We start from the raw sequence: 24,989 nt of genomic DNA, 5'->3' as shown, positions 1-24,989 counted from the left end.
GAGAAATTTCTATATTTTTGCATAGTGTATATATCTTATGTGTTGTTTTTAGTTACATTGACCACCAGAAGGATTACTGGACCAGTTTTATCCTTATTAGGAATCAACAGATGTGCACCGTGTACACCAGACAATTCCTAATAAGGTCATGAATTGCCTCTTAGTGGTCTCTGATTTCAGTGTAATCTTTTCCAAAAGCTGGAGGAAACATGGGCAACTGAAGCAGAAGAGAAGATGTTTGGATTTTAATCAGGATATTAACTCCTTTGAATACAAAATCTATAAAAGCATAGTATGGGGAGTTGTTGCGATGAGCTTTAATATTCAACATTTACTTCTAACTTATTTCCTATGTTTCTTGTTCATTGTAGATTAAAATAATTTAAAAATTATATATAGACTAAACTTAAATGAGCCATGGTGGTACAGTGGTTAGAATGCAGTGTTGCAGGCTAATTCTGCCGACTGCCAGCAATTCGATTTTCACCAGCTCAAGGTTGACTCAGCCTTCCATCCTTCCGAGTTCAGTAAAATGAGGACTCAGATTGTTGGGGGCAATATGCTGACTCTGTTAACTGCTTAGAGAGGGCTGTAAAGCACTGTGAAGCAATATATAAGTCTAAGTATTGTGGTATTGTTATTGCTAAAGCAAGGCTAACTTTTTCCCAGATTAAGGACAATGCTTGTAATTGAAAGGTTGAAGCTTGATTTAGACTTGCCTGCAACTGTGCGTAGACATGGCTGCATACCTATGCTGCAAAGGCCAAACCTGGCTAAGCAGATGGGCACATGCCTCCAAAATACAAATCGTGCGTTGTGTGGAGATACGTGTTCTATGTGGAGGACTTCCTGCTCTATACTTTGCTATTTGAGAAAAGTTAAGATTCCCATGTGATATAGAGTCTCAACCTGTGGGTCGAGACCCCATTTGGGGTCGAACGACCATTCCACGGGGGTCGCCAAACAACGCAGTCCGCCATTTTTTTCCCTTTTTCCTTAGCTGTGCTACTCCCTTTTATTCTATTGGCTTTTGAAAGCCAATAGAATAGACTCTCTTGAGTAGAGTCTAATTATATTGGCTTTCAAAAGCCAATAAGAATTGTCCAGGCTGTCTCTGCCCTGCTGAGCCCGCCAAAAGTCCCATTCTGCAAACGGTGCTGCACCAGTTGAGTAGTCCTCGATTTACGACCAGTTGGGGGTCGTGGCATTAAAAAGGTTGAGAACCACTGGTCTAAAGTATAGAAAAACTCAAAGAAGTGGTGCAAGATTGGAAGATGAGAAGAGACGAGGCCCATAGAATTCTCAAGATTCAGACACGACCAGTGGTGGGATTCAGCCGGTTCGTGCCAGTTCGGCAGAACTGGTAGCTAAATTGTTTGTTGCCCAGGCCCAGAATGGACTTCCGGAAACGGCATCCACACAGAGAACCGGTTGTTCACATATTTGAATCCCACCACTGGACACGACTGTTTGGATAACATCATCATCAGAGCCCAACGCTGCATTTCCAGCATTACAGGTGAAATTTTAAAACAAAATGTATAATGAAGCTTGTAAGTTTGTCCTCAGATGTATCATATGGCATCTCTGCTAATCTTCTCTTCTTTCCACTTCTTTCTTTAGCAAGAATTATATGAATCATCTTGATTTGGCCACAGTTGGTCATGCTAAGGCTAGGAGGTTTGTGTTTCAATACATTTGGGCACACCAGTTTGGAGGAGATTAATCTAGAAATGAAATGCTTACAGATTTAAAATTAACGCTTGCATGATTGATAGTGGGTGAAAAGAATTTTTTTTTAAATGAACTGGTTTCCTGAAAGTTCCCCCAAGAGGCAGCTACCACCTTGACTTTTCAGAAGACAAATGATATTAGGTATAGATGAAATAACCTTGGAGATTCTGTGCTTCTTTTTCTTACAAGTCACATTATGAAGTAATATTTGCATAGTTCACTTTCTCTATTAGCAATGAGAGTTTAAGTGAAATGTCTTGGCATTCCTATCACTCCTAGTGTTGGGTTTTACTGGAGTTTACTGGCAGAAAGCAGTGAAGCAACCAAAAGTTATTTAAAACAAAACCATTACAATGTTGGCAAAGTTCTTTACAAGCACCCTTGAATTATTATCAGTTCTAGTGTACAGTACATGGTCATAAATATGTCTTGATTCGACTGGCAAACTTTGACAACTTCTCTTCTGTTGTGTGATGTTAAAGACATACTATGCTGTGAATCTAGTATCAGCATTTAATTTCCATTCAGATACCAGTACATATACTGTACATACAAAATGATTATGAAAAAGTGCAGAAATAAGTGGTTGATCAGCATATTTGGAATTCTTCCACTTAAAATCCTGAAAAGATGCCATCAGGTTGTTGTGAAGATTATATTTGTTATAATAGGTCTTGAAAAAGAAATGCCTTAGTGACCGTAGTTGTCCTCAAAATTGGTGAAGTCCGTGAGCCAATATTCCATTAATGCCCATGGAAGAGTTATTTCCAATGTTTTGAAAATCCCATCTCTATTCCAAGGCAGAGGTGGTAAATGTTGGGAAAAACACCTCTGCTTCCAATTCCCTTTGGCCTTAAGGCTTTGCAGATGTTGCTAACCAAGGGTGTCATGGGTCAAGGGTTCGCAGTCATTTCAAGAGAAGAGGAAGTCTAAATGTTGCAAAATATAAGATTTCTGTTATATCTCAAGAACCTTAACTTTAGCAAGAATTAGGTAAAACATCACTAGTTAACTTGGCCATGGTTGGTCAACCCACCATCCAGATGGAATCAGAAAGGAACTGGGGCTTTAAAAAAAAAATTATCCAAAGTTGAACATGTTTTCAAAGTTCCTCAAATTAATCTACTATGAACGTGTTGTGTAACCTATCTCACTGAAGAAGTCTTTCTTTCTTTCTTTCTTTCTTTCTTTCTTTCTTTCTTTCTTTCTTTCTTTCTTTCTTTCTTTCTTTCTTTCTTTCTTTCTTTCTTTCATCATATTTAAGGTGAAATAACCCTGTGAATCACACATCTCTCACACAGGGGAAGGGAATGTGGGAATTCCCTCTAATGCTGGGAACGATGGAAGAAAAAAGAAGAGGATGACTAACAGCAAGGGGAATGGACTCAGTTACAATAGCGATGAGTGTATTGTTTGAAGAACTGAAGGACCAAATAATTGTGGAGAAAATCTATGTGGCTGGCAAGACCATGACAAGGACTTGATAGCATGTAATCAATCAAACTACATTTCACCACTACCGCCCAGTACAAAGGAGAAAACGATGAAGGAATAAAAGACTAGAGAAAATAAAGTTCATTTGTTGCTTTTCATACTGGAAGCTAGAAACTCACAATAGGAAAGGTTTCCCTTGTTAAATTTCTCTTTGTCACATGACTACTTACAGATCCAGGAGCCTATCCAGGAAAGGAAAAAAAAACTGTTTTCCATCCCCTTCCTTGTCTTAAACATCATGGCAATACTTGCTCATTTTCCAGATTTTTTTTTTCTTTTTTGTGAGTATCCATCTATAACATTCTGTGAAGTTATTTTATAGACAACTATAAAGAGCTTAGCACAAGAAATACTGTGCAGTGCTTTATGACTCACTTCGATTCTCTTTCCAGCTTAGTACTGCCATCTTGTGGACAAACTCTAATTTTTGAAGCTGACTATATACCGGTAGTTAAATATTATCCATTTATTTGCTGCCATTGTTATACATAATGTATGTGCATAAGAAGTGCAATTTATGTCCCTTAAATACGCTACTTAGCCATATCTAGATATTCGCTTTAACTATATTAAAATAAATCATACCTAATGGAGAGCAGAGGTAGGTTGGTATAGTGGTTAAGTTACCAAGCTATAAATCAGGAAACTGTGACTTCTAGTCCTGCCTTAAGCATAAAGCCAGCTGGAGACCTTGGTCAGTTATTTTTTTTCTCCATCCTAGAAAGAAAGCGAGGGCAAACCACTTCTGAAATCTTGCCAAGAAAACTGCAGAGCCTTGTCCAGGAATCCATGCTGACCGAAGACCCATGTAAAGTTTACCAGTTTATAGAAGAAAAAAGAAAGAGAAGAATGATAACTTTTCCTGCTTTAAAAATTATCCTAAAAGAGGAATGGTCATCAAAAGGGAGCAGAGGATTGTCAGTGGTGAGATGGAAAAGAGCCTGGAAGGCAATCTGAATTGGAGATCTAATTGGTGTCAATTACTGGCAAGGTTATTGGAAGGAGAAGAAGATGTACTCATGGTTAATTGATTCCAGGAGGCACAATGAATACCAAGAATGATGAATGCCAAATAATTTTTCCCATAAGGAATAATGTAGTGAGTCACAAGGCAGCCGACATCAACAAGTTCTAGCTTGTGCATTGAGTACCAAACAAATGATGAGTACCGGGACAAAATTTTCATGTCAAAATGTGTTGAGTACCAAATTTGATGAGTTTCAAAGCAGTTGAGTAGCAAAGTACTACTGTACTTGAGAATATTAATCCAGAAATAGTGATATGAAAGATCTGGAGATTGCTTGGAGGACTACAGATGAATATTGTGGCTAGGACGTTCATGCCATTTCTGGCTATTTGATGCACTAGGGACAGTTCTGTGCCTTTGTAGAGAGGACTGGAAGGAATGCTCCACAGGGCACACAGAAACAAACAGACCAATACACATGAACTTGATATGTCTACAAAAAAGGGGAAAATGTAGATAATGCCCTTCTCTACTTACCAACTGGAGAAAAGGGAATCGGGAGATTCCAATTACTTTTTGGGTGGAGAATCCCTTTTATACTCTGTAAGGCAGGCGTGTCCAACTTTGGCAACTTCAAGACTTGTGGACTTCAACTCCTAGAATTCCCCACCCAGCCATGCAGTTGAAGTCCACAAGTCCACATCCACACCCCTTGCTGTAAGTTACAGCATCTATGCTAGTTCTCACACATGTGTTTGTTTACCCTCATGGTTCCAGCTTTGTACATTTTCTTCTAGTTTCATGTTTTGGTTCCTTTCTCAAAGAAATAAAACCTTGTTTACCGGTTCTAACCATGTAATTATGCTAGACAGAAGTTTTCTTTCTTTGTTTCTATTCATTTGGCTTTAGATGGTGCCATCTAATGGCTTAGTCTGTATCTGTCAGCTCTTGTACTATGGGTTTCCCTTTCTTCTTTTTCTTTGACCGACTACTGGTAGTAACAGAACAATATAAACAGAGAATATAGAGAGAGAACAGAGAATGAAGACCAGAGAAAGGCAGACAAAATATTGAATAGAATGATACCCAAAATGAAGTTACATCAGAAAATACCCATAAGTTTCTGGCCTTCAGTAAGGTACTTCAGTATCAAAATGTTGGGTGCTAATACTGACAAAGCCATCCTTAGCTAGGCCTTTTTTATATACTTGCTTGTTTTACTGTAAACTGTTCTTTGAAGTAAACAGTATATATATAACTTCTGTTTTATGTACTGTATGTGTACAACTGTGATTATACTGCAAATTATAATCTCACATTATTTTTGAGTTTATACATTTCTAAAACAAGTATTTTCTTTTATATTCCTTATCCTGTTCCAATTTTTTTTTGTTGCTTGTAGTATTTCTAAAGTAAAACTATTTCAGTCCAAAATGTATTGAACGATAGACCCAAAAACTCTTTTTCAGCAATAATTGGAATGTTTTTTTCCAATTATTCTTTTGGTTTTGTACAATTATTTCTTCCTACCTGAATTCAGTGACACAACAGCATCTTGCGTGCAAGCAGGTTGAGATAGTTTACGTGAATTTAATTTACTTGCTTTTTGGGGGGTGTATTAAACGTACCCTATAATTTAGGATTCCATTTCTGCTTGGTTTATTATTTTTTTAAAAAATGAGAACTTGTTACTCTATCTTCAACTTTTTTTCCTTATTGTTAAATGCAGAAATATTTTCATTTAATTATTATTTGTTGGAACACAATGTTGGAATGCTGCATAAACTCAAACTGGTCCAAGATTACAACCCTAGAATATTTCTTCCTCCCATTTCATCACATGGATGTCTTTATATCTATTTCAGCTGTACTTCTTAAACATTAGAATAAATTTCCTCCAGGTGGCATGCATGATCCTAGCATTGAACACAATCATTACAATAATCCTTAGAGATTCTAATTCTGAAAAGAGGAATGAAATTTGGCTTGTGAATTGCGCAGAATAGAAAAGTGAAGCTACTCAATCCAACAGGAACACTTATAAGATGTCGTTCTTGTTTATAGTTTGATGGGAAATGGGACAGAATTTGTATGTTCTCCAAATGGTCATAACAAATCTGCCAATTGTCCTAATTTGTCCAGGATAATTACATAGTTGGGTAGGTCATCTCACTCCACATAATTACCATTACTTTGGACTGGCTATTCATTGTTGTGGTAGCAGCATTGTAGCAGCGTAAGAACATGAACGGTACCTAACTGGATTGAGTTCCTAATCCAGCAGTCTGTTCTTACAATGGCCAACCAACTGCACAAGGAAGCTGTAGTCTCCAAGTAGATGGAGACTTCAAAGGCAGTCCCACATGCATGAAGATCTTCCTTGCCCAAAACACTGCTCCTTAAAGGAAAACAGCAACAACATCCCACCTCCAACATCACTGCTTGCTTGCTCTAATTCCAGGACCAGTGTTGGAACCAATGTACACCAAAGAGAAGATAAGACATGGGAGAAGCCAGCAGGATATATTATGACACAAGGATGTGTGAGCAAGTGGCATTTTTAAGAGGTATGGAGGCTAAGTGTGTCTCTTCACTGGAGGGCTTCCTGTTGCACAAAATACTACTTCTTGCAGTTCCTTTACCTGGAAGTTATCTTTTGCAGGGTTAGGTGATTAAAGCTGGGCGGTGGTTGATTTTAGTAGCAAAAATAAGGGCCTTTCTTTTCCAATTGCTCCAGAGCAAGACTTTTTTCTTAAAAAAATATGGTGCAGAGCTATTTTTTTTAGTTTTGTAATAACCTGCTGTTTATTCCAATTCACAGCTTTTATAATAGGGAAGATAAATCTTATTGCTGTGCAAAAGTGAAATCCATATAAAAGTATTGTGGATTACATTCAGTTCTTTATATTGTTCAGCAGACAGAGAATTATAACAGCATCCCAAAAAGAAAATAAATTCTGTAAAAATGTAATTCCAATATTTATTTATTATCTGCCTTTATTATTTATATAAATAAATCAAGATGGCTTCCTCCTCCTGTTTTCTCCACATCAGCAATTCTGTTAGGTGGGTCAGGCTGAGAGAGAGACTGGCCTCTGCCAACAAAATGGATGCGAGGGGAGGGCAATGTGTGTGTCATCCCGGAGCTCCATTCTGAGCTCTAGAGGCCTTCAGAAAAGGCAAAACAGAGGCCGGGGGAGACGCGTCCGAGCAGTGGTAAGAGGCTGCAGAAGAAATGGGCTGGCAGCCATGCGGATTCCTGCTGGGTGGGGCTGTTGGTGCTGCCACCATGAGGCCAGACAGTGGAACAGATAGTAGAACAGACATTCCGTTTCGAAAATAAGACCTAATGCCTCTTTTGGAGGAATATATATATATATAAGACCGGATCTTTTGGGGAAACACAGTAGTAATACTGGAAGCTTTAACTGCCCAGATATTTGCGACAAAACTAATTTGGTGAAGACTGCAAATTCTCAAAAAGTCTTCAGTGGCTTATTGACTATTTCATTTTTCTGAAGATTGAAGAATAGATGAGATCATCATTCCTAGATATGATTTTAACCAATATGAAACAGCTGGTTGAACAGACAAAAGTAGTGGGAATTTTGACAGGAAGTGACCACGTCATCTCGGGGTTCAAGTAAGACTCACATTTTTGCTGACACATTCTTTATTTCCTGTTCTCTGAGTTCTCCAAAGCAAAAAGAATGGGACTAATACAAGGGGAAATCTTCAAATTTCTTTGCCATTTCTTGGGAGTATCCCAAGACTTGTTCCTCACTTTAAACTAAACTGTATTTTCAGTAACTGCTGAAATAGAGTGTGTCAAGAGTATCTGTCCTTCGATTAGGTTTTATTATTGTCATTATTAACTGGATTAGATTTTGTTATTAACATCACGACGTTAATGTTAACTCTTAGTGACCAAGTGGACAGATTTTCTTCAGAATGATCTGTCCTCAATCTGGCAGTTAAAGTTGGTGTTTCCCACTCCCATAGCATCCTTCTGCTTTCCTTTTCTTGTCACCCTTTTCTTCTCTTTTTTTTAACATTTCTCAGTAATGTGGACTCCAAGGGAACTGGATCTTTCCGTAATGTGCTAAAGTGCAATAGTTTGTGCCTGGCCATTTTGCCTCAATGGAGAATTCTGAATTAATTTGGTCTATGATCTATTTATTTTTTCCCGCCTGCCTATTGTGATATTGTCAGGAGTCTTCTCTAACACTAAAGTTCAAAAGCATCAATACTATTTCCAACCTGCTTTTTCAAAGCCAAAATTTCACTTCAATAGAGTGTCACAGGAAAACTGAGCTTGCCAGATCCTGATCTTTGTAGGTATAGAGACATTATAGCATTTGAATATCTTTTTCAAGGCCTTCAATTTTATCCTATCAAGTGCTAATTGTCAGTATTTTTTGACTGCTGGTAATTTTTCTATTGATTGTCAGTCTTAAACAACCTACTACTTCAAAGTCTTCCTTATCAATTCTGCACTTGCTGCACCTGTTTTCATTAGTTTGGTCTTGTTTATCTGTTCACTGTGCTCCTTAACTGTGACTTCCTGAGCTTACACTGTATATAATTTATAAGTTCAACCATCAAATTAAAAGGTTGTTTACAAAGTCTAATTAATATAATTTGATCATTGATTGCATTGTATCCAAGTACTGCCCTTGCTATATCTTTCCTAACCCTGAAAGCAGTGCTAGCCCTTCTTTGTTTTTCATTCCTCGAATAGTAAACAATAAGATTATTCTTAACTACAAGTGTGCAATTCCAGTTCATTTTAAATTGCTGATACCTAAAATATAAATGTATAGCCAGTTTGTTTCATTTTTCATTGTTTTGTGCTTCTTTTGTAATTCATTTCCAAATGTCTGTGTGTTCTTTCCCATGTAATTCTGTCTTTGACGTTTCTGATTTTCTTTTATTAATATGCTAACATCAGCAGTTAAACATCCTGAAAGCTTTCATATAGCCCCATCATAAACACTATTGGTATTCCAAATAACTCCTGAGCATTTCTATGAGTGCCAACCAAGGAACATCATCCCACAATGTATCTTAATTTTATATTGCCTATCCATGTTACTTTCCTGGTAAAATACAGGAGTGGTTTATCATTTCTTTCTGCTATGCTGTTCAGAAGGAAATGATGCCTTTGTTGTTGTTCAGATGATCATCCACCATGATGAGGGTAAGTAAAACAGACAAGAATTTTCCATAAATGCACAAATGGTTCTTCTCAATTTACAATGCTATTTAATATGTATAGTGGCCTTGGCTTAATAAATTATATATATGCAGTTCCATACCAATACTTTCAAAGGGAGCTGTTTACACTAACTTATCTGTTTCATTCCCTCACTTCTTCAGGCAGAGTGGACCTATAGAAAGCTACAAAGAACCAACGCTGAATGAAACCAATGGAGGAGCTGGCACTTGGATCTGACGAAAGCTGGGAGGTATGGAAATCGTCAAATAGACTGGGCATGGGTAAAACAAGATCCAGAGACACTCTGAACAAATGGGACTGTCCAGATTGCTTCTGCTCTTTGTGATTGTATTGACATGCAGACAACAACTCATATATACAGTATATCTGCCTTTTGTGTCCTGATCAGGGTAAACTTGGGGACTTCGTAGTAGCATGACAGAACACAATTAATGTTGCTAGTTTCTGGGCAAGAACTGTTTAATTTGTACATATTTTAATCTTGTATTTTATATTTTAATTTCATTTATATTTTAAATATTATGTCATAGACTATGCCTTATTTTAACTGTGATGCTTCTGACACAACTAAACAAGCAAAAATCCTTCAGGCATCTTTTTTCCTCTGCTTGCACTTTTGAGCTCACTTCTAATGAAGGGAGGAGAACGGGAAGAGGAAAAACAACTATTCCCTAAGGTTCTTGGATTCCATCACCTTTGTCCAGCTGTCCTCATTGAGATGTGGCCTACTCTTTGAAAACTATAATCCTTTCCACTAGCCAGTTTGCTCAGCAAATCTCTCTCTTGGTCCTGCTGGGTCTCCCACTGTAGACTTCTCTTCCTTGATAGATTTCTCTTCTTTGATGCAGAAAGTATTATCAGTTCATATCATAAAAAAAACCAACTCCAGGAATACCCAAAATCTCATCTTCTGTTATTTAATGCTTCTGCCATTTTATATATCTACAGCTTTCTGTTTTTGTTAGACACAAAACCTTTGGTTGTCTATATGAGTTTGATTTTAGCCCACAGGGAGTGGGGGGAGAATCCTTTAACCCTTGAGATGACTTATTTATCCCAAATCCGTTAGGGCAACTCACCCCTTCTTATATTGCTGCTCATGCCATAGGTCCCTGTGTCAGCCCCCAAACCATAGAACAATATGGTGATTCTACCAAGCTGAGTTCTTTATTGTTTCACAGCCATAGACAAAATCTTGCCATGCTGAGCATTCTCCATCTACAATACCTCCATCTACAATATACTCTGTGGATCATTACGGATGGGCTGTCTTCACCCTTTTTGTCTGACACATAATATCTGGACAGATAATACCCTGCAGAAAACTCCCTGTCAACTCTTGAATAATTTACTTTAAGGAAGTCTAATGCTAAATCTGGAATTCTCTTCCCTCTGCCCCCCCCCCCGCCCTCCTGGGAATCCAACTCTTTACTACATTCCATCACAGCCAGCTTGTATCCCAATTGCTTGTATCCCAATTGTCTTTCCTTTAACTGGGCAGTTGGGACGATGTCTTGATGCACTTCACTAGTTCCACACTGGAATATCCACACTTGCACACCAAAAGGAGACACCAAAGCAGGACTTGGAATGGATGAAGGTTTAGATTCTGCGACTTTCACTTCCATAGAATGCCATAGGGAGTACCATGGCTTGCACAGTTTTGATCTTTGTAGGTATAGGCACAACATGGCATTTGGATATATTTTCTAAAGCCTTCATGGCTAGTCTGTGGCATATCTCTTGACCTTTTTTTACCCTTTTAACTGTTGAGAGTTGATTGCAAAAGGCAGAAGCTGTCCATACTTCCATCAATCTTTTTTGTCATTTCTAAGACTGGTTGTTGTACTGTTGACATGAGTTCACTTTCTTTATATTAAATTTAATGCCATTTTTTTCACTGTGCTCCTTGACTTTTATTACTAGAGTTTGCAGATCCTTTGCATTTTCAGCTAGTTTCATCAGCGTAGCACAGGTTGTTGATGTTTCTTGGTCCCAATTTTAAAATCACATTTAACTTCTTCCAGTCCAGCTTCCCTTAACATTTATTCAGCATAAGGGCTGAATAAATAAAGGGAGAGAATACAGCTTTGTCTTAATCCTTTGCCAGCCTGGAGCCAACCTGTTTCACCATATTCTTCCCATACTGTGGCTTCCTAACCTATATATATCAATCTCTCATGAGGACAGTGACATGTTCTGAGGTTCCTGAGCACATTCAGAGGTTTACACGATCAATCTACTTGAAATCCTTGCTATAATGAAGTACATAATGACTTCTTTGGGGTATTCTTTGGCTGTTATCCAACATGAAGATTTGTTGAGTGGAATTTGTTCTATCAGATGCAAAAGAATACACTGTTAAATGTATAATCTGTTCAACATTATCTGGTTCTGTTCTACATAAGCATATAAATGCTAAATGGACCTGAATGAAGATGTTTGAATGCTCAAATAAATGTACAGTGTGATACTTTCCCAAAGCTCATTAATGCTCCCTTAATTTCCTGTGGAAAAGTAGCACAGTAAGGCTATATCTATTTAGATTGGCTTAAAATAATTTCTTTGACTTCACTCCCATTGCCTCGGGAAACCTGGGGAACAGCAGTTGTTATAAAACAGATTGTATAATGAATATGTCACATATAAGCAATATAGATTCCTTTTGGATCTAAAGGAACACTTCTTTGAGTTAATCTGTTCCTTCTGCATTGTATATAAATCTAGGCTATATAAAAATCCGCATCAGTTTTTTACTCTTATTTATCTGATAGTGCTTTTTAAAAACCTAAATAACATCTGCTAGTTTTCCTCTTTTGCTGTTGCTATGATCATTTCTGTCCTGAATGAAATATGTTTTAATTACGTGTCATTTCCCCCTCAATGTGATGGATGTTGTTTTAACCATACATTTCAATGGATACTTTTTGCCCAGTTATACTCAGCCAGTGGGTAATTTTGAATAAGATGGGTGCAGTGGCTTCTAGAAAACTACCTGTTTCAATAATTAGTTGTCATCTGTTGTGGCCAGTAATGGTATAAAACCACTCCCATTTGCAACTCAACACTCTTTTCAAATGTTATGACTCACAGCTCTTTTATATTAGAGTATTGTATATGTAGTCACCACTGGTTAATGATTACTTTGCTTTTTGGAGACTTCAATTAGCCTTGAATCTCTGAAGCTCCAGATGAGATTAACTAACTTAAGCATCTGCTTTCTGTCTTTCCAAGAAAACAAGAAAGAAACACAATGGGGAACATCTGTATGCAGTCTCTATACTCAGGGTCCTGCCTTACAAATTATCAGAGGGAATGGGTCATCTGACAGGTCATTTTTTTGGTGGGCTCCATTTTATAGAATATGCTATCCTCTGGATGTGTTTGGTTCCTACACTTCTGGCATTCTGCAGTGTCTTAAAAACCATTCTCCTTAAAAGCATTTGACAGCTGGCAAAGATTTGGAGTGACCTTAGCCACTTATTTATTAGTCGGTTTTAAAGCAATTATGTATTAGTCGGTTTTAAAGAATGTGAGTGTTTCAGTGTGGAGAAAAGCAAAGTCTTACATTTAGGCAGGAAAAACCAAAGGCACAAATACAGATTGGGAGAGACCTGGTTTAAAAACAGTAATTGTGAGAGGGACCTTGAAGTCCTAGTGGACGATTATTTGACTACAAGCCAGCAGTGTGCAGCAGCAACCAAAAAAGCTAATGCAATCCTGGGTTGTATAAACAGAGGCATAGAATCAAGATCACGTGAGTATTATTACCACTTTATAAAACCCTAGTAAGACCACACCTGGAATACTGCAGCCAGTTTTGGTCACCATATCACAAAAAAGATGTTGAAAGTTTGGAAAAAATTCAGAGAAGAGCAACTAAGATGATCAAAGACCTGGAGACTAAAACATATAAAGAATGGCTGTGGGACTTGGGTTTGGCTAGTCTAAAGAAAAGAAGAAATAGGGGAGACATAATAGCAGTGTTCCAGTATCTGAGGGGCTGCACAAGGCAGAGGGGTCCAGGTTGTTCACCAAAGCACCAGATGGAAGGACGAGAAACAATGGTTGGAAACTGATCAAAGAGAGAAGCAACCTGGAATTAAGGAGAAACTTCCTGACAGTGAGGACAATCAACCAGTGGAAGAGCTTACCCCCAGAAATTGTGGGCGCTCCATCACTGGAGATTTTTAAAAAGAGACTAGACATTCACCTGACTGAGACGGTATAGGATCTCCTGCTTGAGCAGGGGGCTGGACTAGAAGACCTCTAAGGTCCCTTCCACAGCTCTATTCTATTCTACTGTTGGCCCTGAGTCTTTTGAAAGGGTGGTTAAACAAATAAATATCTTTGGTCTCATTGTACATTCCAATGTGGTTCCAAACTAAAGAACCCTGATTCAGGTTGAACTAGATCTGCAACTATCAGTATGCTATCTGGCAGTGACCAGAGTCCAAGCGAGGGTTTACTCACAGTAACAGCGAGCAAACCCTGTGGCTTCTGTTGATCCTTTGCAGGAAAAGAAGATCCTAGTTTTTACAAATTTAAAGGGCTGAATGCTATTATCCTTTACTGGTGTAAGCAAGAAATGTTTTAATCAACCCAAAGCCAGATAACAATCACACCCATCTCTCCAAAGTTACTCATCTCAAGCATCCATAAATGGGTAGGGTTATGACTCACTAAGTTCGGTGCAGAAGTCAGATAAATTCATTATCTCTGAAATGGAGATGGAAGATAGAGATTGAAGAAGGAGTTCAGTAAGAGTAGGATTCAGTAAGGAAAGCAACCTCACAACTGATTCAAACACTACCTTTTGCTGCAGCCCTATAATGGAATAAGAAATCTCCAGTAGGTTATGTCAAAGAACAGAATCTGTATGGTCTCTCCAGTTTATTTGATGCTGCTGCTATTGGTGATGATGATAATGATATCCATTCAGATTTGTCCTGCCTATCCTTCAGATAATGGGAAATATTAGTGTAATTGGATATTTCAATCATTTCTTTTCTTCACACCATTTTTTTTTTTTTTGTCTTTTGTTCAATAGTGTCCAATTCTTGAAGACTGCTGGAAGAATCTCTGAAGTTTTCTCGGCAAGGATTTTCAGAAGGGGTTTGCCATTGCTTTCTTCCTAGGACTGAGAGAGAGTGACTGGCCCAAGGTCATTCAACTGGCTTTGTGTCTAAAGTGAGACTAGAACTCATGGTCTCCTGGTTTCTAGCCTGATGCCTTAACTACTATACAAATGAGGTTGTCTCTACACCACTTTAAGTTTAAACAAAAATAATTAATTCCAATGTAAAATATATGAAGAATCTATAATTATGATTAATTTTCTAGTATCCATAATTTCAAGAGTTTTGAGAGTATATAACTTCCAGTGCTTTTGACACATCCCCATCAGTAGATGTTGTGGGGAATCCGAAATAGGAAAGTGAATGAGTTTTATGACCATCTGCTTTGTTATTGTTCCTCTTGCCCATGTGGCCCCACATTATACCACATTATACATTATACACTGATATACCAGTGTATACCATTATACACATTAAGGTGTGTGGACTTCAACTCCCAGAATACTCCAGTCAGCATGCTGACTGGGGAATTCTGGGAGTTGAAGTCCACACACCTTAAAATTGCTGAAATTGAGAAACACTGCATTAGACCAATAGGGAGCTTTAAACCCTGATTCCCCACCCCCTGATTCTCCTCCCCAGAATAAATCTAACTCATGTTGTATAGGTTTATGTAATAACCAGTTGGGAAAGTTTGCTTGCTAACTGAAAAACAGGCCCCAAACAGGGTGGGGTTCTTGTATGTAATTACATGGCTTCTAAAACACTGCTTTTCTATCATGGGAAAGAGTCCTGTAACTTTGATTTCCATGATGGCATGGCTTCCCCTGCAATTTTTTTTAGTGCCCCCCAGCAGTTTCAAAGAATAGCTTCCAAGTACATGGGTAGAAAGGTGTTGCTTATTGGAAGTCTCATCCATTAAGGTGTGGCTTCACCCAGCCCTAGCTTAAGGCAAAAGCAACAAGTTTTAACATCTCTTCTAGAAACTTTTTCTGCTGATTTAAGTCTTTAGTATTTAGCTTTCACCATGCACTATTTTTTAAACTCTTTTAAACCAAATATTATAATGGGGGGGAGAGATAATTGCCCAGGTTATATAAGTTCTATATAAATAAATACAATTTACATGATCACCAAATGTAGTACATTTGTCACCGACAGAGAGCTGCATTGTACAAAATGAAAATATGGTCTGCTATAATCCTCTAAATCACAATACAGTATGCTGCAATACAGTGTGGTGTTAGCCCTAAATAAGAACAGCACAAAAACCTAAGGGAAGTGTACTGTAGCATTGTAGATTGCAATAGAATGTACTACAACATGGTTCTCTTAAGTAAATCTTTAGTCATCCATCATGTTTCTTTTCTGCATTATCTTGGTCCGCTCAATCCCTCTTCCCACCCTTGTTCTGCTCATATTTCATCTTGGTGCCTCACAATCTTGGTTTAGACAACTTTATTCTATCCCATTCCAGTCACCCCAGAGATAATATGAGGAGAAACTGCATTCCAATTACTAACACGCTGTTCTAAAATTATGTTCACATGTGCCATGATGTTTTTAATTTTAGTCAGACCGAGCTTCCAGTAGATTTAAACCAAGCTAATCATATTTTCATCTGTTAGCTTTTGTACAATGGAACTCCCAAGTTAAGAGGAAGGAATGAAAAAAAAATGACTTCAGCATCCATGTGGCTTAATTCCTCCTCATCAAAATTTTATTGCTTTCTCCATTTGTCACTTGCATCTAGTTCTAAGTAAATCCACTATCCAAGTTTAACAGCCTTTTCAATACAGTACTGTGTCTATAAGCTGCAGCTTCACCAATGCAACTATTCTGACTGGTTACATGGTACAAATATTGAATGTGTTTCATTTGGCTCAGGCTTTAGATGAATAAATGCCCCACCTTAGGAGTGTCTATGGGAGAGTTGACTTGCATGCCTGGGCAAATACATCATACCACTTTGTTCACATAGAAAAACCCATCCCAGCTTACAGTATCTCTCCCTTCTTCATTGCTTTATACTGCAGGACACTCGATTTATTTGATCTATCTTCTTCTTTAAAAAAAAAAGTTCTACTTTTTTTGCAAAACACCTTTGTCCCAGGATGAGGCATTATCAGCATTTATTTCTTTTACTTTTGAAACACTTACTTGAATTTTTATTGGTGAAATAATGGCTTTTCAGGCCTAATCTTGGTTTAGACAACTTATTCTATCCCATTCCAGTCACCTCAGAGATAATATGAGGAGAAACTGCATTCCAATTACTAACACGCTGTTCTAAAATTATGTTCACATGTGCCATGATGTTTTTAATTTTAGTCAGACCGAGCTTCCAGTAGATTTAAACCAAGCTGATCATATTTCATCTGTTAGTTTTTGTACAATGGAACTCCGTCAGTAACAATATAATCTACTACATTTGGTGATTGTGTAAATACAACTTTAAAGTAATATGTACCCCTAATGGTTCTGCAGTGATTTCTCCTCCTCCTACATAACTATGGAATGCCACTCACCCAAAGGGTGGTGCAGTCATGATTCAACTGGAAAGAAACTCCCACAGTCTTCAAGCCCTACTCAGTCTAATCATCACTGTCACATTAGCAGTGTGAGGTACAGCTGAAGTAGGTTTAGTAGATTAGGGGTGGAAAAAGGATCATGGAAATGGTTCTAGCTACTCATATCCCTTATTGCCTGACTTGCAGGTGATGAGTTAGACCAGATTGAAGTGCCATTGAGCCAGCTCTATGTCATTCATCAGAAAAAAAGAAATCTGTTTTTTTTCCTAGTGCTGACTTCCTCCCTAATTCTGATGAAAGCAGTAAGTTTCTGAAGGAGCTACTATTTGCTATGCCTTGTGTATTCACCAGTTCCCAGGAGGAGAAAGTTTCTTGGAATCCTCTAGATAGATTAAATATATGGAGCCTAGTCCTGCTGTGTCCCTTATTGTTGTTGTTTTTCTTCAAGGCCTCTGTGCTGTTTTCTTGCTATCAATTTCCCTTTCGTAGAAAAAAAAAATAGCATGCACATATGTCCTACAGACATGCTATATATCTTTTCAAAACAACAAAACACCGCTCAAAAGTGTTTTGTTTCATCCTGTAACTTATTTGTTAGCATATTTGTTTTCCCAGGCTCAAGACCTAAGGCCTTCGCATTCCCATTAGTGAACCCTATCATTGTGCAACCTGTTGGGCAGGCATGTTCTCCCTAGTAGAGATTGAGTGCAGACTATAAATCCTCTGCATAATTTCCAGGCTAGAGTCTGCAATCCACAGGCTGACGAAAGGGACTGATGAAACGTGGATGCAATACTGGTTGAAGGAATATCTATAGCCCTTGATTCTTCTCAGAAAAGACATCTTCAGAATTTTAAATTTCATTTTTCTGCAGCTTAAGGGAGAAGGGTTTTTATGGCTAGATTTAAGTACATCCAACCATCTAGCATCTATTGATATTGGGCAAAATTAGTTCTTTAGAAAGAACTAGTCTGCATCTACCTACAGAATATAAATATATTTAATAAACTAGGATCAGGATTTACAGAGTGAATGTAACTACCAGCAACCTTCTTTTGGGAGCCCTCCTTGAAATAATATTCACCTTCCCTTAATTTTCTGAGATTACTGGCAACAATGCTCACTTTTGCCAAAAGATACTTCTTTGCTGCTTTAAATTGTTCTTTATTCATCTCCTGAGGGAAGGGGGAAATCTCAGGTCTGGGCTATATTAAAGACACTGTTAAAATTCAACTCCCATGAAGGCCCACAAATTTCCTAGTCTTGCCTTAAGCAATCAATGCTTAGAACTCTGCTAGTAAACTGCCGAGAATACTAAAACATTTTTGCAATGGCTGAATTTTTAACAGCAATTATAGCGTCTGTATGCTAATTTTTTGAATTTTCAACAAATTTGCATCTGTCATTTGATCAGAGCAATATGTTCACATACTTAAATTGTATGTGTTGTTTATTTTTATTTTTAAGTATTTAATACCAATCCTACAAATTCTTTTACTCATTAAGCGACAGACAAAAAAGTTCTACTAACTGATTTTAATAATATCACATCCTTTTGAACATGCAATTAAGAAACATGGAAAATTATGCCAAAACACAATAGATGATATTAAGTTCAACTTGCCACTTAAACTATTGATTTAACTTTTAATTAAGCCTTGAGCATTATAAAGAACATGGAAGCTATACAGCTTTATGTATTTTTACTTAGGAATAAGGTTTGAATTAAGAAACAAGCCTATAAGACAGGGGTGGGCAACTATGGCAACTTTACAACCTGTGAACTTTAACTGGACTTTAAGCCAGCCATGCTAGCTCAGGAATTCTCAGAGTTAAAGTCCACAAGTCATAAAATTGTCATAGTTGCCCACATTTGCTGTAAGAAGTCAGAATAAATGGCAAAAGAAATGAGTACCAGGTGACCCTTAGTATAATAGATAATGTATATATGTACATTTTCTGAGTTTTCTACGCCTATGCTGCATCATTGTCCTTTCAGTGTTATGATGGATTGTGTTGCTTTCATCAGCTGAACATAAACAAAATATTACAAAAGAATTGCCCCTTAAAAAAAATAATGAACATATTTTGGCAATTATACATCCATGCATTAAAAAAAGGCTATGTATTTACACTTTAAAACAAGTAGGCAAAACTAAGATATGCTATTACAAAAGTACAACTGGAACTTCAGCAAACTCTTCTTTTAATCTTGCTTTCCACATAGGTCAGTTTGCAGATCTGAGAACATCTAATAACAGAAGACTGTTTATTGTAAACAAGTTTGGAACATAATAGAATTGTCTTTAAAATGTGCAGGCCACATAGTTTAGTTAAAATGAACAGAAATTAGGTTGGTGTCACGTTTTCTCAGTCAGGGTAATTTGTTCCCAACATCTTCCTAACTAAACAATTTATGCACTTCATACAGTCTGTTCTGGCTAATACTGCTTTCAGGTACATAAACGTTTTCTATGTTGGCTTCATCTTTCTCATTCTTGTTAATAAAGATGTTATAGCCTAAATTTGGAATTTTTTTTAAACAAAGCAATACTGATGTTTCGTTAGAACAATACAGATTCCAAAATTTTTCAGTCAGCATAATTAAACATCCAATTCTGGGAGTTGCAATCCCAACACATCTGCAATTGACAGGCTGGAGAAGACAAGCTTATACATATTAGTAATAATGCAATCAAGAAGGTTTTTAATAAAGGAAAATATTTGTAGCTCAGGGTTGACATGAGGGGTCAGAGAGCATCAGGGACCCCTCAAGGTATTTTGTTTGGGTTTTTTTTGGGAACATCTGGTTTCTGATGATATTTCTGTCTAGTGGATTGAATCTAAACAGGCCTTAGCAGGATTTATCTCACACTAACAAATGAAGCAGGGTAGCTGTTGTCATTAATTTATCTTCCCCTCTGCAGCCCTTTGAACCCCTGCCCCTAAAAGTGTGTCCCCAAAGGATTGGGAGCAGGAGGGTTGGGACTACAGGAGGAAGTCAATACTGATTATAAACCAATTCTGTAAATTGGTGAATGTTTAATTAAGGCAGTTCAGTTACTATTTGCCTATAAAAACTAATGGTAAAAAAAAGTTGTTTAAAAAAATTAACAAATCCACATTAACAAGAATTGTTAATACTTTTTTTTTGAGCTGCTAAACCTCTATATATTCTAGTTTTGTATGTTGGACTTGAGCTGATAGGTATGTCTGTATGCTTCTTTGGATCCCAAGCAGCGAGGGACTCCATATGATGGCCCTGCTGCTCTTTATAGGAATCTTAATAAAATTCAGGTTTGACATTTCCCAAAATATGATCTTCATAGAGGGGGAGACAACAAAAGAAGAATCCAAGACCTATGGCCATGATGCACATGGTCCACCCAAATCCATAGCTCCAGTCAAACACATGCACCGTGTTTACTGGGAAGACCACACGTGTTGAAATCATTACAGCATAGATGACAAGGCCCATTAATGAGAATATGGCTGCAAAAAATGAAAAGGTTAAAAAAAGTTAATAACACATGAAAACAATAGTAGAATAGAATTGACTGTATATTTTTAAAAATAGCCTTGAGAGAATTCTCAGCCCTGTCTCCATCCTAGTTTGTATTCTAATTGCCCAATCTATCTAATACGGTGATTAAATTATATTGTCCTATACTGTCAGAGAGATGATTCATGCAGTCCAGTATTTGGCAGCATCATAAGATCCAGCCTTGTAACTTGAGACCATTTTTAGGTAAAAAGGCTAAGGTAACTGGAAGCAAAGCAGGTTCTTTACCGCTAAGCTACAGTCCTTTTCCTACTTTGGGGTTTGAAGCTCTGAGGGGAAATATCATAGAAATGATGATGTGAGATTCTGAATCTTATTTTACCCAGGAATAATGAAGGTAAACATACAATTTACAATTTCAGCAATAAGGTTGATGTTTGATAGATAACCTTTGAGTCATGTTTATGTAGAATTACTCACAGGGTGAACATAAATTTAGAATGCTTTTGAATCAACTAAAATAAAATAAATTAAGAACCCAGGTTCTACAATTTCATACATATATCAGAAAAATAAGGAGAGATGGATGATGAATTCAGAAGAATTTAGGAAAAGCAGAAAGGTTCCTTTTAGATTTTTTCCCCCTGCCCTCTATTTTAGGATATAGACATTATCTTGTTCCCTGGTTTAAAATGAAATAGGCAATGCTTGTGCTTTTTTTTAAAAAAAAAATGCTACTATTTTCTCCATTGATTATAACAAATATCATCGCTTATTAGCCTGCTTTTATGAAATGTAGGTAGTCCTTGATTTACAACCATTCATTTAGTGACTGTTCAAAATTACAACGGCAGTGAAAAAAGTGACTTACAACTCATTCTTACATTTGCAGCACCCCCGTAGTCACATGATCAAAATTTAGGTGCTTGTCAACTGGCACAGTTGCACTGTCCCCAGGTCATGTGACCATCATTTGTGACATTCCCAGCCAGCTTCTGATGAGCAGCGTCAATGGAGGAAGTCAGATTCACTTAACGACTGCATGATTCACTTAAAAACTGCAGTGATTTGCTTAACAACTGTGGCAAAAAATCATAAAATGGTGCGTGACTGGCTTAACAACCACCTTGCTTAGCAATGGGAATGTTGAGTTCAAATGTGGTTGCAAAATGAGATCTTCCCATACTGCTGTTCAGACAAGCTCCTGAGAAAACGTGAAATGGCACTAATCTTTTCTACACGCCTACACTGCTATTTTCTTACTGCCATAGAAACAGTCAGTGTCTCTCCAAACCAAATATGCTCTGCCATATTCTACAATATTCTATCCATATTTCTCTTGCTTTGGATATGCAGCCTTACCAGCAACAAAACACAAGCCTCCTATGCCTCTGATGAAGTTGAAGCGAAGTGTTGGGATGGCAAAGGCAATGATGGACAAGGCAAAGCAGATGCAGACGAGTACAAATCCAACTAAGAAGGTGCCAGCTGCACCTCTACCCCAAGCTGGAAATAAAAACAGAAAACAATAGTTCCATCCTTTATGCCTCACCCTGGCAAGATACAGTTCTAAAATATCATTCAGTCGGGCAAGGAAGGGTAGCCCATCCATTTATCCATTTTTAGGGAACAATGTTTTTATTAAGTAAACCGCCATTGGATGGGTTCACATATAGTATTAAAAGGCATCGCTTGCCAAATGTAACAGCTGGATTTCCATGATTTGCTGTACTAAATCAAATGGCTCAAAGTGCTTTGTGAACTCCAATCATTATATCCATATAGTTTTATCTGTCGGGGAGGGGGGCTGGGGAGGGGGCAATTATTTCATGGAACAGAGTCTTTGATTTTAAAGCAGCTACAGTTTTAGAGTAAACCACTTGGTAGGCATTCATTTTTTTCCCCTCCAAGGAAATAGATACGATAAAACGATTGCCACCTTTTCTGTTAGGCATCCTATCTTCATCTCTGTTAAATAAGGTATTCTGGGTTATTTTAATATTTCAATAACCTGTTTGAACAGGAACAACTGTGGGACGCGTAACCAAATTAATTCTGGTTCTCATAAAATCTCTTTCATGTCTTGCCATTACAGTAGTGAAGAATTGACAGGCACAATGATATTGATCTCTTTGGATAGGAATAACTTGAGAATGCAGCAGAGAAAGGAAGGTAGTGGATTCTAATCCTTAACCATCTAAGCATTCAGGAGTTTGTTTGTTTAAAATGAGATGCTCACAATACTGATTTGCTCTTTAACAGATTAAATCCAGGGAAGATCCTGGCATGTCAAATATCAAAAACATTTTGCTAAGAATAGTCAGCTCAGAATTTGTAAAAGCATTTGTAAAATAATAGAAATCTTCACACAAAGATATTAAAGCTGAGAAGATCATATTTAAAAGCTGTGGGCAATGAGTAGTAGAGGTTAATTGGGATTTTACAGACACAAATTCAAGAGATGGGTCATACGGCTTTGTGGAAAGGGCATACAAGATGAATGTTGCACTTTTACTTGTGCAGCATTTTCGTTTGGAATAGCATTTTAAACATTTCTGTGTATATTCCTCAGATTTCGCCCACCAATCTAGAATAAATAAATTACCTAAGGATTCCTCTGAGGGTTTTACATTTTCTGCACATGAAAATCTAACTGACTCTATAAAAATGATTGAACCTTATTATATATAAATGATTGAATCTTATTACATAGTATAAACAGAATATCTTTCACTGAAGGCATTTTAAACCCCTCATTGATGAAGATTTTTTAAAATCCTCCATTTCACTTTATTTGGCTTGCACTCTACATAACTAGTGCAGCCTTCAAATATTTTATTCCAAAGAGCAGCCAGAAAATAAAAGTCTTCATGACATAACACTATTTCCAAAAAGAGAAAACCAAATTTAACATGCTCCTAAAATGTGTGTGCTGGAATTGCTATCAGTACATTCTGAAATACTGAACACTATACAGATCCACTGGGTATAATAGTTTATCTCTAATATGTAACTGTATACATCCATTTTCAAACAATTTCTTAGACTTTAGGACTGGCACCAATAAAAGAAATCAAAATCACCATTTTCAAAATTTTAAGTTGCTATGTTTTCTGCTGACCGAGACGAGAATCACAGCTACATCTTCTCTAGTCCAAGAGTACAAATAAACCAGAAAAAAGGAAGGTATGTCTTTATAGCATCTACTTTCACAATTGCTCTGTCTGACACTTCAATTCCTTCTTTTTTTAAAAAAAAAAAACCCACACACATTATTGAACATTTCTAATTTGGAGAAAATATTGGAAGTAATGATAACAGTGAAAAGAACTACTTGGTGTTACATGCAAAAATGTTATAGAGCATATTGCCCCTAAATGGTGTAATTTGCTACGCGCGCGCGCGCGCGCACACACACACACACACACACACACACAAATTGCCTTACAGTGTCCCCATCACTGAGATCCTTACCAAAATCCATGAGAGATTTACATCGCTCATCATCTTCAAAAGAGCATAACCTCCATAACGAGCCTTTACTCCCAAATGGATCACTTTCTGAGGTTACCCAGCCTGAACCAACTAGTGAGATGATGCCAAAGATCATTGCTAAGCCCAGCAGGAGAGGCAAGATCCATCTGCAGCGGGTATAATCCAGACCATACTGAACCATCTTGCTGTTGGGTCTGTTTCAGATACTTAAATGCTAAGCAAAAAGGTCTTCCTACAATTGCTTTGGTGGTCTGGGGGAAAACAGGGTAAGTAAAATGTGTGTGAATGGAAAAGATACAGAGCTATAGAGATAAAGAAAAGAAGGAAAGCAGAGAGAAGAGAGCAACTTTGTGATCCAGGCAGGCCCTAATGAAAACTCCACCTAAATTTCTACGAGCAAGTCCCTACAACAACCTGTTGATCTGGAAACAAAATTCAGGGTTGGGACTATGCTCATTTTGGAATCTGCCTCCTCCTTCTTCGTCAACTACTAATTAAGATAAATATAGATCATATCCATTGCCATTATTATTTAATCTTTTTCATGGCAAGTAGCATTTCACAACAAACAGCAGTGAAGTGTTTTTCAAGGGAGCAATGAAAGTTAGGAGCATATTTCTGGTGAATAAATTAGTCCCAGTCTTTTTTAAAAAATATTGAACAAATGGTTGAGATTTCCCACTGCTTAGCTCTAGGAGTCTAAATAGCAAAAAAGAGTATGAAAGCCACATCTGGGCATTTGTACTATGAAGAGATTTGTATTGCAAAGCAAAAAAGTTCTAATTTTGAATAGTCATATATGGAGATAGATGGACTACTTAGTGACATTGAACAGGGCATAAAACAAAGTTGTGTGAAAGCCCTCAATGTTGTTCAGTATATTTGTGGATAAATGCACTATATAAACATTACTTGGGATGACATGGTTGGGACTGGTTGGAAATGTGAA

The 24,989-nt window shown here is 37.4% G+C and overlaps 2 protein-coding genes across 5 annotated transcripts in view; one reads left to right on the top strand and one right to left on the bottom strand.

Annotated features, from left to right (window-relative positions):
* The window catches only part of TNFAIP3 (TNF alpha induced protein 3), a 45,906-nt gene extending 30,930 nt beyond the window's left edge, over positions 1–14,976 (top strand). Inside the window, exons 11-13 of one of the 4 annotated variants that reach the window (XR_005554266.1) lie at positions 6,657–6,762; positions 9,575–9,663; positions 14,485–14,976. The gene's annotated coding sequence lies outside the window, so the exon portion shown is untranslated. Of the gene's footprint in view, positions 1–3,035; positions 5,055–6,656; positions 6,763–9,574; positions 9,664–14,484 lie in introns of those variants that run through there. The other 3 variants (XR_005554267.1, XR_005554270.1, XR_005554268.1) reach the window with 3 other exon arrangements.
* Positions 14,977–18,564: 3,588 nt separating this feature from the next.
* On the bottom strand, positions 18,565–24,450 carry LOC120298897 (p53 apoptosis effector related to PMP-22-like). Its single transcript, XM_039323071.1, has 3 exons — positions 24,020–24,450; positions 21,908–22,051; positions 18,565–20,535 (listed from the first exon to the last, which is right to left on the bottom strand). The coding sequence occupies exons 1-3, from the start codon at positions 24,219–24,221 to the stop codon at positions 20,327–20,329; spliced, it is 555 nt and encodes a 184-aa protein (XP_039179005.1). The 5' UTR covers positions 24,222–24,450; the 3' UTR covers positions 18,565–20,326.
* Positions 24,451–24,989: the final 539 nt, after the last annotated feature.

Source organism: Crotalus tigris, unplaced genomic scaffold (genome assembly GCF_016545835.1).
Source record: "Crotalus tigris isolate CLP2741 ecotype Arizona unplaced genomic scaffold, ASM1654583v1 scf7180000017611.44802233496:7321179, whole genome shotgun sequence".
NCBI classification, from domain to species: domain Eukaryota; kingdom Metazoa; phylum Chordata; class Lepidosauria; order Squamata; family Viperidae; genus Crotalus; species Crotalus tigris.
The sequence above is the reverse complement of the archived record's forward strand: the minus strand, read 5'-3'. Positions and strand labels throughout refer to the sequence as shown.

Excerpts from the sequence above, each read along its gene's own strand:
- LOC120298897 (XM_039323071.1), bottom strand. The coding sequence starts at position 24,221 with ATGGTTCAGTATGGTCTGGATTATACCCGCTGCAGATGGATCTTGCCT. Across the intron at positions 22,052-24,019 it reads TAAATCTCTCATGGATTTTG|CTTGGGGTAGAGGTGCAGCT; the intron begins GTAAGGATCTCA and ends TTTTATTTCCAG. Across the intron at positions 20,536-21,907 it reads AGGCTTGTGTTTTGTTGCTG|CCATATTCTCATTAATGGGC; the intron begins GTAAGGCTGCAT and ends CATTTTTTGCAG.